This window comes from Anser brachyrhynchus (genome assembly GCF_964034855.1).
Source record: "Anser brachyrhynchus genome assembly, chromosome: 2".
Classification (NCBI taxonomy): Eukaryota; Metazoa; Chordata; class Aves; order Anseriformes; family Anatidae; genus Anser; species Anser brachyrhynchus.
The window spans coordinates 145095430-145110954 of NC_137695.1; the positions used below are offsets into that span (position 1 = coordinate 145095430).

At 37.3% G+C, this 15525-nt stretch overlaps 1 protein-coding gene across 6 annotated transcripts in view; it reads right to left on the reverse strand.

The window, feature by feature from the left end:
- CSMD3 (CUB and Sushi multiple domains 3) overlaps positions 1-15525 on the reverse strand; it is a 703323-nt gene that overhangs the window by 609887 nt on the left and 77911 nt on the right. For 5 of the 6 annotated variants that reach the window (XM_080578052.1, XM_080578051.1, XM_080578050.1 and 2 more), the window contains exon 2: positions 1499-1721. The exons of the other annotated variant lie outside the window; for it this stretch is intronic. In XM_080578052.1, the coding sequence (XP_080434178.1) occupies positions 1499-1721 (223 nt within the window). The remainder of the gene's footprint in view (positions 1-1498; positions 1722-15525) is intronic. 6 annotated transcript variants of the gene reach the window in all.

Sequence of the window (15525 nt, forward strand, 5' to 3'; positions counted from 1 at the left end):
AATCTATTTCAAGACTTGTACGGAAACTTAATTGCATTTTCCTTTTTAAGTGCTGATTTATTCGACTTCTACAGAATTCTTATCTATTTCTTTGCCATAATGTAGTGGCATTCTAAGTGCACAATACCAAAACTTTTGAGCATTGAGACTTCCTTGACTTTGCTTGCAATATATCAAAAATAAAATTTAAAAAAAATAAAAAAATAAAAAGCATCCTAAAACTTCAGATTTGAAGGCTAAGTTTAATGTAAAAGGAATCCTGAATACATATATAAATATATGTAGATAGATATTTATATATATATATATGTATTTTTGTACAGATAGGTGTACATAGAAGTGAACATATGCAGCCACACAAATACATTCTTTGTGGTTTGAACAAGTTATACAAAGATTTTCTGCCTTTGCAAGGTGTTACTTTCCTCTTCCTCACACCCTTCTAGCTTTCTTCATCTGTTTTCTCTAATGCTCATTAATTCTATAACTCTGTAAGAACTGTAATTCCTAATATTAATGACTGTTTTATTCTATTGCACTTGTACAGAATGTTGTTCACGTGTTCCCTGGGATTACAGTTTACAGTATATTCACCAGATGAAGTCCTGACTGACAATGAGGGTCTTACTTTTTGGACTCTTGCACGTGATCAAATCTCCCTGCAAACTTCATTTTTTGAGGAGTGGGCATAAAGGAGGAAAACCACATGTGCTCGTGTCTTCTTCTTGTGGAAGACAACTCTCAAAGTTATGGGTACCCTCTTTCCTGCAGCTGGTATTAGAATTGCACACAAACACATGAAGCAGGAAGTACAAAGGGAAATATAGAAATACAAAGAAAACAAACTTCATTACAAATATATTTCCCCATATCTGCTGGGTGTTATTCATTTGACAAACGGAATTTGCAACCTGCACAGATATGCGTCAAAGAATTTTACAGTTCTAATTCTCCTCTAGTAATTTATTACATTATCTTTGTAGTGTACAGGTGCTGGACTGTTAGTCTATGACCCATCAAGCTCTTGATTTTTCAAATATTTTTTTCACTGTTGTGATCCCCTCGTGTTAGAAGTTTCTTATAAACAATAACAAAAAAATATATCTTTCTGCTTTAAAAGACGTTGTGTTTTTCAAATCCCTCTTGAAAGCCTTCTATTGCAAAAAATACAAAAGTTCTACAACTCAGGGTGGTCATGCACCCTGAGATGCACTGTTTCATCCTCATTTTATGTTCATTCATACATGTATGTTTTTTATTTCATTGCATTACTGAGACAAGAGATTTTATGAGGGCTAATGTTTTTAACACTTATTTTAAATGTAATTAAAACACAACATATACCTTTAAAGTCATTTGTCATTGATTAAAGAAAAGTTGCACCTTAAAATCTAAATAACAAATAATTAATAATATAAAGGCATTAGTTTTAACTATTTTCTCAGATATTTTTTAACATATGAATACAAGTTACATTTCAATAATGTTTATTATTTACCTTGTCCTAAAATTTGCAGGATGAGGATGCCCATCATATAATGACAAATAATCATATTCTTCTTCAAGAGCAAAAGACTGAAAGACAATCTGTATTCTGTTTCTTTCTTCTGCTATTATAACCCACGTACAATTTGCACCATTTGGATATCCATATGGGAAGCCAGGGCTTTCTATAGTGCCATTCAGTCCTTTTAAAGTTCCACCACAGGTATAAATAAATCCTAAAACAAACAAGCAAGGAAACAGAAGTTAGCAAAATGGGTTTGGTTTGGTTTTGTTTTAATATCAATCTTCAATAAAATGTCATTTCAATTCACAATTTCACATTTATCAAAATACTTCACACCAAGCTCTGACTTAAGAAAGGTAGAGCCCATGATTTAATATAAATCCTGGCCACTTAATTGAAAACCACCCCAACAAATGTGTTTTCCACACTGTTTATATAAAGACATATGGTAGCATCTTTGCAAATAAATATATACAGACGTAAAAGACTATATTTGCTCATCTATGAGAAAAACTATTTGCATCAATTCCTTTTTTTTTTTTATTTTTTTTGTAAAAAGGAAGAGAAACTCCATAGCAGTTAATGAGTCCTATTCTTTTCATGCAGTTCTGCTACGGATTATATCCATAAACCTTTTGCTGCTCCTCCCCAGATTTTGGGACTGGAAGAGGCTGAAAGGCTATTTATGAATTCTGTGGCTGGTGTGTTGCAATAGATGGTTACAGGCTCTTCAAGAGGGACAGGCAGAGTAGGCGAGGTGGCGGGGTGGCAATGAATGTGAAGCATGGGCTGGACTGTGTGGAACTTCAACTTGGCGATGGCGAAGTTGAGAGCCTCTGGATAAGGATTAAGGGATGAACAAATAAAGGGGATGTCATTGTGGGAGCCTATTACAGACCACCTGGCCAGGACGACAACGCCGATGAATTATTCTTTGCAGAACTAAGAGATGCCTCAAGATCAACTCCCCTTGTCCTATTGGGGGATTTCAACTTGCCAGACGTCAACTGGGATCACCACACGGCTGACACGAGCAAGTCCAGGAGGTTCATAAAGCACCTAGATGATAACTTCTTGGTGCAGGTGCTAGAGAGCCAACTAGGAAACGTGCCCTCCTAGATCTGTTGCTGGAGAACAGAGAGGGTCTTGTGGGAGACGTGGCAATTGGCAGCCGTCTCGGTCATAGTGACCATGAAGTGGTTGAGTTTAGAATTTATGGTGACAGAAGGAAAACTGTCACCAAAACTTCAGCCCTGGATATGGGCAAACCAGACTTCAGGCTGCTCAGGGAACTAGTCAGCAAGGTCCCCTGGGAAACTGCTTTTGAAGGCATTGGTGTCCATCAGTGCTGGTCAGTCTTTAAGCACTGCCTCCTAAAAGCACATGATCAGGTGATTCCAAAATATCGGAGGTGAGGCAAGCGGGGCAGAAGGCCGGACTGGCTGACCAGAGGATCTTCTACTGGAGCTTAGGCGAAAAAGAAAGTGTACGGCTGCTGGAAGGAGGGTCAGGTGACGAGGAAGGAATACAAGGATGCTGTTTATGTTTGTAGGGAGAAAATTTGTGTGGCCAAAGCCCAACTAGAGTTGAAGCTCGCCATGTCTGTGGGAGACAATAAAAAAGTTTTTTTTAGATATGTGAACAGAAAAAGGAGAACCAAAGAAAACATAGGTCTGCTACTAGATGGGGAGGGTCTCCTCACAGACAATGACACAGGCAAAGCAGAGACGTTTAACACCTTCTTCGCCTCTGACTTCAACACTGATGATGGGCTTCGGGACCCAGGGTGCCCTGAGCTGGAGGACCATGATGGTGGGAATGACAGACTCCCAACCGACCCTGAACGTGTGCAGGATTTGCTGCTCCACCTGGATCCATACAAGTCCATGGGTCCGGATGGGATTCACCCCAGGGTGCTTAAAGAGCTGGCTGACGTCATCGCGGGACCTCTCTCAATTATTTTTCAACGATCTTGGGAATCTGGAGAGGTCCCATTGGACTGGAAGCTGGCAAATGTTGTGCCAATTTTCAAGAAGGGTAAGAAAGAAGACCCTAGCAATTACAGGCCTGTCAGTCTCACGTCAGTGCCTGGTAAAATTATGGAGAGGATGATCCTTGAAGTTATTGAAGCGCACCTGGGGGACAAGGCAGTCATTGGTCCCAGCCAACATGTGTTCATGAGGGGTAGGTCCTTCCTAACAAATTTGATTTCTTTTTATGATAAGATCACCCATCCAGTTGATCAAGGGAAACCAGCTGATGTGATCTTTTTGGGTTTCAGCAAAGCTTTTGACATGGTTTCCCATAGGATCCTACTGGACAAAATGGCCAGCATACAACTTAACAAAAACATCATACAATCGGTAATTGGCTGATGGGCAGGGCTCTAAGGGTTGTGGTAAATGGGGCCACATCTGGCTGGAGGATGGTCACTAGTGGGGTCCCTCAAGGCTCCATTTTAGGGCCAGTCCTCTTCAATGTTTTTATAAATGATTTGGATGTAGGACTAGAAGGTGTTTTGAGCAAATTTGCCGACGACACCAAACTTGGAGGAGTTGTGGACTTGGATGAGGGTGGAAAGGCCTTGCAGAGAGATCTGGACAGATTGGAGAGCTGGGAGATCACCAACCACATGAAGTTTAACAAAAGCAAGTACCGGGTCCTGCACCTGGGATAGGGCGACCCTGGCTATAAGAACAGACTGGGCGACGAGACGCTGGAGAGCAGCCCCGCAGAGAGGGATCTGGGGGTTGTGGTTGACAGCAAGTTGAATATGAGCCAGCAGTGTGCCCTGGCAGCCAGGAGGGCCAGCCGTATCCTGGGATACATCAAGCACGGCATTGCTAGTCAGTCGAGGGAAGTGGTTGTCCCGCTCTACTCTGCACCGGTGCAGCCTCACCTCGAGTACTCTGTGCAGTTCTGGGCACCACAGTACAAAAAGGACATTAAACTGTTGGAGAGTGTCCAGAGGAGGGCGACGACGATGGTGAAGGGCCTAGAGGGGAAGACATATGAGGAGTGGCTGAGGTCACTTGGCCTGTTCAGCCTGGAGAAGAGGAGGCTAAGGGGGGACCTCATCGCGGTCTACAACTTCCTCGCGAGAGGGAGTGGAGAGGCAGGTGACCTATTCTCCGTTATCACCAGTGATAGGACCCGCAGGAACGGTGTTAAGCTGAGGCAGGGGAAGTTTAGGCTAGACATCAGGAAGGGGTTCTTCACTGAGGGGGTGGTCGCACACTGGAACAGGCTCCCCAGGGAAGTAGTCACTGCACCAAGCCTGTCTGTATTTAAGAAGCAATTGGACTGTGCACTTAGTCACATGGTCTAAACTTTTGGGCAGACCTATGCAGTGCCAGGAGTGGGACTTGATGATCCTTATAGGTCCCTTCCAACATGGGATATTCTATGTTTTTGTTTTTTCTTTTTCTTATTATTATTATTATGAGCAAGCTTTTTCAAAGCAATAATTCTTTTTTTTTAAACTGTGTGCTTAAAAGATCAAGATGAAATAGTCATCTGTTACATCTCTATGTTATCTCTTGTAAAAACAACTCCACTGTGTATTTGTAAAACCAGAAAGAACTTATTAAGCTTTAATATATCTAAATACAATATTAAGATGAACAGCTTGTATGTTGACATCCAAGTGGATCAAAAATGAAAGATGGATCTGACAATAGATCATCCTTAATATGACTATCCCCAAATGCCTGAAATAGCCTCCACATACAAAATGTGGGAGTATTGTAAAAAGATATGGAAATTATTATTATTATTATTATTATTATTATTATTATTATTATTATTATTGAGAGAAAATAATTTTTTTAGGAAAAAAGAGAAATCAATAATAATTATTTAAAAAATCCCTCCCTGTATCCTGGCAGGACATGTTTTTCTATACTTTTGCTCTAAGTTTCAGTTATAGCAGTTCCTAATTGCTTTCTCCAGGCTTTCTGCTCTTTGATCCCTTAAAAAATTAGATCATTTTTCCTGGTTTGCCTTTTGTGCCCCAGAAAATTCTCTTCCCTAAGTGCATTCAGAGCAGGTACCTTCCACTAACAGGAGAATTTCATTGAGAGAGGCAGCTGCTCAGCATGCTTTTTCAGAGAAAGATGATATCCATTTCATAACAAAATACAAACAAGATGTTGTCTCTCTATGTATATATTTGAGCTCATTAAATCATCTTCATTATGGCACATTCACAAGCATGTCTTCATGTTAAGCATTGAAATGTGCAGAGATCCTTATTCTGAAGTGTGAATTAGAAATCTCTTAAGATTATACACTTTGTATTGTAACATTCTAAAGTACATTTTTTTGATAACAGAAGAGGGACATGTACAATTTTATTTTTTTAATCTTAGCTTTTTCATATTTATCTCCAACAGTAAGAAAAGATTCCTCTTATGAAGTATGATTACTATTTTACAGTCAGTATATCATAGGTATGTAGGACAGAGGGAATGGAAAGTCCTCTTAGAGAGTAATTAAGGCTTTGTTTGCCTCATCTGACATGCATAACAAATTTTACCTTCTTCTGCAAATTAGCTTAGAGAATTCATTTTCATGTCAGTACCTATGATGACTTATTTGTTATTTTCATTGCTAGTAGTCTGTTTTATTTATCTCTTTCTGAATCTCTCCCTCATATACTATTTTAATTCTTCTTTATGTGTTATTATTTATTATTTAGGCTCAGTTTTTCTATTTAGCACCTTAGAAATCTTTTGGAATACAGTTTGTGCACAAGCCACTTTACAAAATTAAACTTATCATATGACCCTCATCATAGAAATCTAGTACATTCCCCCAAACACAGTCACTGGAATAAAACATTTAAAATAGCTAAGTAGTGTCTGTACATATATCTTTTTTTTTTTTTTTTTCCTAGAAATCTCTTGCTGAGGTCTACTTCAAATAAATCTAAGATACACTTTAGAGAGAGAGAGATACTTGAAAATTATATAGCATGTGCTGATAATTTCTGTCCATCTCTCCAGACCAAGTATGGAAAGCACAGTGTGAACTTTGGCTCAGTGTTATAATGCAGTTCCATAATTCCAAACCTATGTCACTGCTGTCGTGTCTAAGTTGGAATATCAATTACACATATGTTACTTTGTTCATTCAATGTGAGGTATAACGAAAAACTCAAATACAGATTTTCTGTGACCAAAAAAAAAAATCATATTTTTATCCAGAAAAAGAACAGTGTCTAGACGGGGGAAAAAAAAAAAAAAAAAAAAAGTGCTTTGCAAGGTGATATACCTTCTACTAAGGAATATCATAATGGATCCAATAATTATTCCTGTCCACACATGCATGTGAAATATATACTTCCATAAGATATAAAACTTCCATTTGCTCCTTATGTTGCTTATCCAAATTATAACAAAAGAAAATTATTCATACATGGCAAGATGAAAAACTTGGAAATTTTTCAGTGATGACTAGTAGAATGTAACACAGCTATGCATGTATCAGAAGATACGTATTCAAATCCAAAAATGGAAAAAGCAATGAAGTTTGATTTTGATAGGTTTACTCTTTTTGCCAGTAAAACAAAAAACATGGCAAAAGAATCCATACAACATGCACTTTAGTCTCTACTTTCAAAGCAAATGCAAAGGCAAATTTCATGCTGAAATAACTGCTAATGCATACTGTGATCTTTTTCATCTAGATTTCATAGCTAACGTTTAGAACATGATTTACTTGCAAACTTGTTTTTCATTAAAGGGGAGGATTGATTCAAAGCACAAGATAAAGAATTTTGAAAAGATTGAAGTTACTATAGAAAAGAAAAATGCTTATTGAGTTAAGCGTGAAGATGCACAACTCCGTTGATAAAGCCCTCTTAATACCTGGTATGATTCAAAGTTTCCATTGTATTATTTCTTACAAGATGTTAAAATTCAGTTATTTAATTCTCATCTGTCTCATCTGTCTTAATGGGGGTAAATATTTATTGAAATCATAAAACATCACCCCTCTTCCTGATTTCAATCATGCTTTGGGTGATGGTGGAGTCACAATAAACATCAGTAACATCATTTTTTACCTCATGTATGTATTAAATTTTCATTTATTTCTACCAAGGCAAGTATCATAGAACCATAGAATAGCTTGGATTGGAAGGGACGTTAAAGATTAGGTCCACCTAATTCCAACCCCCCTGCCTAATTCCAACCGTCCCTGCCTATGCAGGGACGCCACCCACTAGATGAGGTTGCCCAGGGCCTCATCCAACCTGGCTTTGAACACCTTCATCCACAACTTCTCTGGGCAACCTATTGCCTCACTACCCTCTGAGTGAAGAATTTCCTCCTAATATCTAATCTAAATCTCCCATCTTTTAGATTTAAACCATTTCCCTCTTTCCCGTCATCATCTGACTGAGCAAAGAGTCGCTCTCCATCTTTTTTATAAACCCCCTCTAAGTACCAAAAAGCTGCAATAAGGTGACCCCGGAGACTTCTCTTCTGTAGGCTGAACATTCCCAGCTCTCTCAGACTTTCTTCATAGCAGAGGTGCTTCAGCCCTCTAATCAACTTCGTGGCCCTCCCGTGGACCCATTCTAACAAGTCAACATCCTTCTTGTTCTGGGGGTCCTAGACCTGAATGCAGTACTCCAAGTGGGGCCTCACAAGGGCAGAGTAGAGGGGGACAATCACCTCCCTTGACCTGCTGGCCACTCCTCTTTTGATGCAGCCCAGGATGCAGTTGGTCTTCTGGGCTGCAAGCACGCACTGCTGGCTCATGCATGGCTCTGTCCATCAGAACCCCCAAGTCCTTCCCTGCAAGGCTGCTCTCAATGAGTTCTTCTCCCAGTCTGTACTCATGTCCGAGTTTGCCCCAAATCAGGTGCAGCACCTTGCACCTTGAATTGTTGAACCTCATTATGTTCCCATGGGCCCCCTTCTCAAGCTTTTCCAGGTCCCTTTGGATGGCATTCCTTCCTTCTGCAATATCAACTGCACCACTCCACTTAGTGTCATCTGCAAACTTTCTGAGAGTGCACTTGATCCCACTGTTATGTTGCTGATAAAGACCTTAGATAGCACTGGTCCCAAGACACAACCCTGAGGGACACCACTCATCACCAGCCTCCACCTGGACATAGAACTTTTGTCCACCTCTCTCTGGCTGTGGCCACCCAGCCAAATCTTTATACACCAAACAGTTCACCTTTCAAATCGAAGTTCACCTCTCCAAAGACAAATATGTGTGGAACTTTGTCAAAGGCCTTACAGAATTCCAGGTAGATGACATTGGTCGGTCATCCCTTGTCATCTGATGGAGTCATTCCAACACTGAAAGCCAATCATTTTGGACAGGCACAATATGCCCTCAGTAAAGCCATGGTGGCTGTCTCAGATCAGCTACTTGTCTTGCATGTGCCTTGACGTTGCTTCCAGAAGGATCTGTCCCACGATCTTTCCAGGCACAGACTCCCTGGTCTGTAGTTCCTCAGGTTTTCCTTTCTACCATTTTTAAAAAACGTCAATGATGTTTTCCTTTTCCAGTCACCAGGAACTTTGCCTGACTGTCATTCCTTTTTTCCACATAAATACAAACATTCATTTCTCTTCTTTAATATTCTAGATTTAAGTTCTTCCTGCACTCCACTTTCTTCTCTGCCTCCCTCAAATGTCCTGCAGCTTTCATACTTTTTCTACAGCGCTTTCAGAGAAGGGATGACTTTTATTCTGAGGACACTCATTAGTGTCCATTCCCAACAGACTGCTATAACCTCCCAATACTTTCTGAGTTTCATTTTCTTCCATTTCAGGTTTGGTAGGTGCACATACATTTTTTCTTATTTCCTTGGTTTTATACTCTTTTCCACAATCTAGAGAAATTCTAGACATTTCTAAAAAAGCCTGATAAAGAGCACAAAAATCTTATGTTTTTGAAGTATACAATGTAAGAGCAACATTATAGTGCCTCTGAAAACCAGCTTTTATGAGTAACAAGAAATTTAGGACTTCCTAAGTTAACCAAATTGCCATTTCATTTCTATTTATTTTAAAGGGCATTTGCTTTCACAAATAAGGTAATTGAAGGCTTATTCTCTGCACAGTTCAATGGAAATGGTGCCAATATGTAGACACTAGAAAGTGTTCAGTAGAAGCTTGTTTTTAGACTCTTTCTTTATGTTTTACATCATTTTAAGGCTGGGAGAAGAGATAGATATAGTCCTTTGGAAATAATTGGATAAAATAGATTGTCTTGCCCTTGCATAAGCAAGTGCTTATAACAAAGAGCCAAAATGACTTTTTCAGTCATTTCATAGTGTTGGCTTATAACCAACCTTATAACCAACTCAGTGAAACTGGTACAAAATACCAGCCAAAAAATAAGCTATCACTGTCAACCGGTTATCACTGCATCTGAAGAACTTTAAGGAAGTACTGTTTTTCCATCAAAGAATAATTTCTTTTCTCTGTTACAGGCATCTTTTCTGAAAGAGGTTCAGAAACTTCTCAAAGTCTTCTACATGTCTCAGCTATGTAAGCTGGAAGAGGGACAACAGTTTCTGTCCCTTGTGTCAACGTTGAGTGTGCTTCTTCTTTCAACAAGAAACATGAGGTCTAGGAAACATCAGGACTGCTTATGCTCATCCTGAGGAGAAGGCGGCTTAAAATGGCAAGTAGTCAAAATAAACAACTGGAGGCCATTTAAAGAACCCATAACATTTTTGGTACATATATATGATTGTCATTAAAATTTACTTTAAGTATATGTTTCACATTCTACAACAGAAAATTGTGAGCCATTTCCTATAACTGAAAATGAAGAGGCTTTAACTTCAATAGTGTCACCAAACTTTGCTGAACTTTAAAAAGTAACATTTATCTACCACCCTATAAATCATCCAACAGATGAAGATGGTCACTTTCCTGAGAAAACACAAGATTTTTCCCTACCCTTAGGCACTGAGATACATTGGTTTGTTCATAACTCCTTGACAGGAGGTAACCTTGTATTTCTATTTTAAAAGCATTGCTACCAGTGCCATAGGATGAAAGTCTGGCTTCAGCAAGTCAGCTGATATACACTCAAGATTTTATCCACAGTATGAAATTAATTTTCTTTCTGAGGATATTTAATACTTCTTTCTAATTCCTCATGTAATATCTTTGAGGCCTTTTATACAGGAGATCTGCTGTTTCAAAGTAACTGCCTCCTTGCTCATGCAGCCAGAGAAGGGTAATCTCTCAGATGTAACAAACATCTGGGCAATTGAACTAAACATAAAAACGAGCAGACATTTGAAATCCCATCACAGAATGAATTAAAAATCCTCCCTGGGATTGAAAGCCTGCCATATTTAATACTCCTTGCACCTGCTTATTGCTGCCAAACTGCAGGGGAATCAGATTTCTTATGTTTGGGGAGATTGCAGATAAATACTAAAGGTGTTTGTTTAAGAATTTGGATCCAAATAATAAATTTCTGGTCTCAATGGTATTTTTATAGCCTTCTTCTCTCTCCTGGGTCTAAGGATATACGTTCTGAGCAATGACTTCATTTTAGGAGAACTAATCATGGAAAGTACCTTCATCAGTACTCTGACCCTCTGCTTTTTTTCTCCTATTCACTCTCCCTGTAATTCTTCACTTGAAAAGTCAAAAGTATCCAACATGCAAGCAGAAATTGATCCAGGACTCAGCTTCCTGGCATACCTAAAGAGGACACCTTATCAAAGTCATGCCTGGAAATAAATTCATACAGGTTTCATTTTTGATTACATGGAAAATTTAATCAATGGAAAAGATATAAACAGAGATTTCACTGTAAGGACCAGTTTTTGAAATAATTTTATTTAACTAGTACTTCCCTTACACTCTTACTTTTTTATTTTTTTCCAAAGCTAAACACATCTAAAGATTATGTAGTGTATGTAATTTGTTGCTTTTTTTTTTCATGTGTGATCTGAGAAAATGTTATCTTCATAATTAAGTCAGAATATTTTTAAAGTTAGTTTAGAACCATCACTTAACAAGACAAAATGGCATGACTTCCAGAATAATATGAACTGCTAACACCAATTTGGAGTATTTCTGTTACTTTCGGTATAACAACTTCTAATTCATATAGACTGACTACTTGAAGCGTAACATATCTTAGAAAAAGATGCCTTTTTGTTAAAATGTGCTGGTAAAAGTTGTCAAGTCTTTTTCATGTGAACTGCATGAACAAGTGTCAAGATACAACCACTGAAGGTCAACTTAAAAGTTCTGAAGTAGTTTATCATTTAGTTGAATCCATGCAACATATTACTTTTCAAGCTTCATTGCTATTGCATTTATTTCCTATTAAATTTGGAATATTGATAGAAAAAAAAAGATTTTGCTGCAAAGTGCAAGCCTGTGGGCATCTGGACTATAAGTAGATTATAGGGCTTGAAAAAAATTTGTATGTAAAAAATTTAGAATAAATTAAATTGTCTACAACAGAATAATTAATTAGCAATACTAAGAAATTTGTAAATATCAGAATTATTAAATAAATCAAGGAAAGCAGTTGTACAAGATATTTTAAGTGTTTGAATATAAGCAAATGCCCTCTTTAAAAACAGGTTATAACAAAATTCATTTCTGAAGAAACTGAGATACATTTAGTATTATAATTTTTAAATAAACTTAAAATGCCCAGAAACCACAATTACAGTTTTCATGCTACTTGTAGTGTAACAGCAAAACAATCAGTGTTTACTTAAATTTAAAGACCATTGGCATGCAAAGTAAACCTCTGTCATTATATAACTGGTTCATTAAAATCTTGGATCTGCATTATGGACCCCTCTAATGAGATTTACACAGGTACTTAATATATCAAAGAAAAAAAAAATGTGCATTTACAGTACATTAAATATGGTAGTTTGAAATCCTACAGCAGTTTCAGATAAGTGACAGATTATTGCAAATCTGAGTAACCTGTTTAAAGTTAGTTAGGGAAAGGAAAACAAACACAGTTTCCCTAATCTTTCTAAAACATCGTAGATTTAGCTAAACTCAGAAGAGGAGGAAAAAGAAAGAAAGGGGAAAAAAAAAAAAAAAGCAGAATGGTGAAAAAATTTCAAATAAGTATTATGATAGGAAATAAACTTTATCAAACAAAATATGATGCTGGTCTGAAGTGACTTTAGCAAGATTAGAAATGAGTTTGAAGACTCAGTGCTTGAAGAATCAGGACAAAACTAACACTTTTCAGTATCTGCCGAGAAAAATTGAACATAAGAATGGCTATATAGTAGTATATTTACTATACACTACTGCAGACAATTTTCTTAGATTCTGTTACCTTCTTTCAGAAAAATAACAGACAACCTTCTATGACAGATTAGACTGCTTCAGATGTAAACAACCTCAGAAACATGGTTATTTAAATCAGTCTTCTCTGTGAATACCCACGGGGATTACCTTCAGAAGAAATATAATTTCTTAAGAGTGAATCAAAAGCCTCTTGCTTTAGACCACATGGAAATTCAGATCTTTGAAAGTGCTACAAACTCAGGAAGAAAACAAGAGAACTAACTGATGTTTCACACTTCTGAAAAATTACCATTCTCAATGAAAGATCCATAAAAAAATGATGCAAATAGTCACCTTGTGATGTCATTGCCATGAGATTTGGATTGTTATACCAAATGCAGAATCTATGCACTTAGGGCTGCAGAATTAAAGATGTTTTGAGAATTAAGGGAAGAAGCAGTTGGAAAAACAGCTATAGCCTTTGACCTACTCCAAACAAACAAACAAACAAAAAAAAAATTTAATTAAATAGGAACCATTTTGAATTAAATAAGCAATATCTGATTCTTCCCCACAAAATAAAACACACCAAAAAAAAAAAAATGCAAAATGTCCATTAAAAGCATTAGACCAGCCACAAAATTTAGTTAGCAAAAATCCTTTGAAGAACAGTCCACCTCTAAAAGTAATATATGGTGTAATATGATTTCCTCAAGAACTAGCACACATCTTTTTTAAAAGTAGAAATTAATTTTGTCACACAAACTTTCTAAAAAAGTAGTTTTAGACTGAAGCAGTCTTTTAATATATTAAAATTCCTTCTTCTCATCCAAAAATTTACAGATTTGTATTATTTTTTCAAATCATTTTTGTCTAAATGCAGAGTTAACTTTTCAGATACAGTCAGTTCTACCTACTTTCAAATTTTGAATAAACTCTCACAGTGCGTTTCTGAATTTGCAATAGGTGAAGATTTAAAAATCTTTACTATGTATTTCTAACTGTCATAAATGTTTTTTAATCATAACCCAGAATATAAATTTCAGTAGTCAAGTGAGTCAGTACAGACTGAGGCAAGATCAAAAATAAGTTACAAACTAGTATCCTTAGTCATTGAGATATCTCAGTTTGCAAGATTTTAAAATGAGATGTCAATTTACATCACTAAATCAATAACTTTACTATTGCTACTAATGTTTATATTATGTTTATATTATGCTAATTTCTACCAAATGTTTCGGTATATATATATAGATAGATATATCATGGAAGGGTTTGACTCTAAAATATGTGGTACTAAATAAAAGAAATAATTGGGTAGAAAGAAAAACAAAGAAAGTTTACATATCTATTCACTGGAAAATGCTGCATAGTCATGGGAATTTTCCTAGGAATGATGATAAAACTGATGGTAATTCTACTTTATAACAGGAAGAGTACAAACGCCTTTGAATTTCTTGCATTGATAGCTCTTGACTTAACCTCATTCTTTAGAATATTTAACAGAGGTAACTGTTAAAATATTATAGAGACAAGCAATATGATCAGGAGTTATTTCAGATTATGGCCCCACAACCACAAGAGGTGCTGCTATTACTGTAAAGTTTTATTCTGGTACATTTCCAGAGACTTTTCCTTTTCCTTTCCATTTCCTTTGTTGTAGAGGTAGCCAGATGTCCAGAGGAGCCCAACATATTATGATAAAACTTTGGGATTTTATGAGAATAACTAGGTTTTAAACTTAAGCTGATGAGCAGATTCACTGGGCAGCCATCCTTGACAGTGACACTTGGAGAGAGGCAAGGGAGGGCATATTAAATGATTCATCCATCCCAGATGATTTTGCTGTACAAAGCAAGGTAAAAATCAATCAAAGAATGAAAGAATCATGGAAACATAGAATGATAGAATGGCGTATGTTGGAAGAGACCTTAAAGATCACCTAGTTCCAACTCCCCTGCCAAGGACAGGGATGCCACCCACTACATCAGGTTGCCCAGGGCCACATGCAACCTGGCCTTGAACACCTCCAGGGACAGGGGCATCCACAGCTTCTCTGGGCAACCTGTTCCAGTGCCTCACTTTCCTCTGAGTGTAGAATTTCCTCCTAATATCTAATCTAAATCTCCTCTTTTACTTTAAAACCATTATCCCTTGTCTGATTAAGCAAGAAGTCACTCTCCATCTTTTTTATAAGCCTTCTTTAAGTACCAAAAAGCTGCAATAAGTTCTCCCTGGAGCCTTCTCTTCTCCAGGCTGAACATCTCAGACTTCCTTCATAGCAGAGGTACTCCAGCCGTCTCATCAACTTCGTGGTCCTTCTCCGGACCTGCTCTAACAGGTCAACATCCTTCTTGTGATGGGGGCCCTAGACCTGGATGCAGTATTCTATGTGATGCCTCACAAAGGCAGAATAGAGTGGGACAATCCCCATATGTAGTAATCACCATCAAGAAAATCTGTTTGTTTTTTTTTTTTCTCTCTGTCTGGCTCTTTAAAACCTAGATTTAAACTTTGACCATTTGCAGAAAAGGTAAAAAGGAATACCTATTTAATGGTATGATTGTTGTCTTCCTTTCCTTCCTCCCTTGAAAATAACAGACAAATCCCCAATCACTGTAACCCAGCATGAAAAAAAAAAATGAAAAAAAAAAAAAAGTTTCTCTGTAACTTACCAGTTACCCATTGTCATATTTCTGTCAACATCTTCTAACCAAACATGCTGGGTCACCTGACCTCTTATGCAAG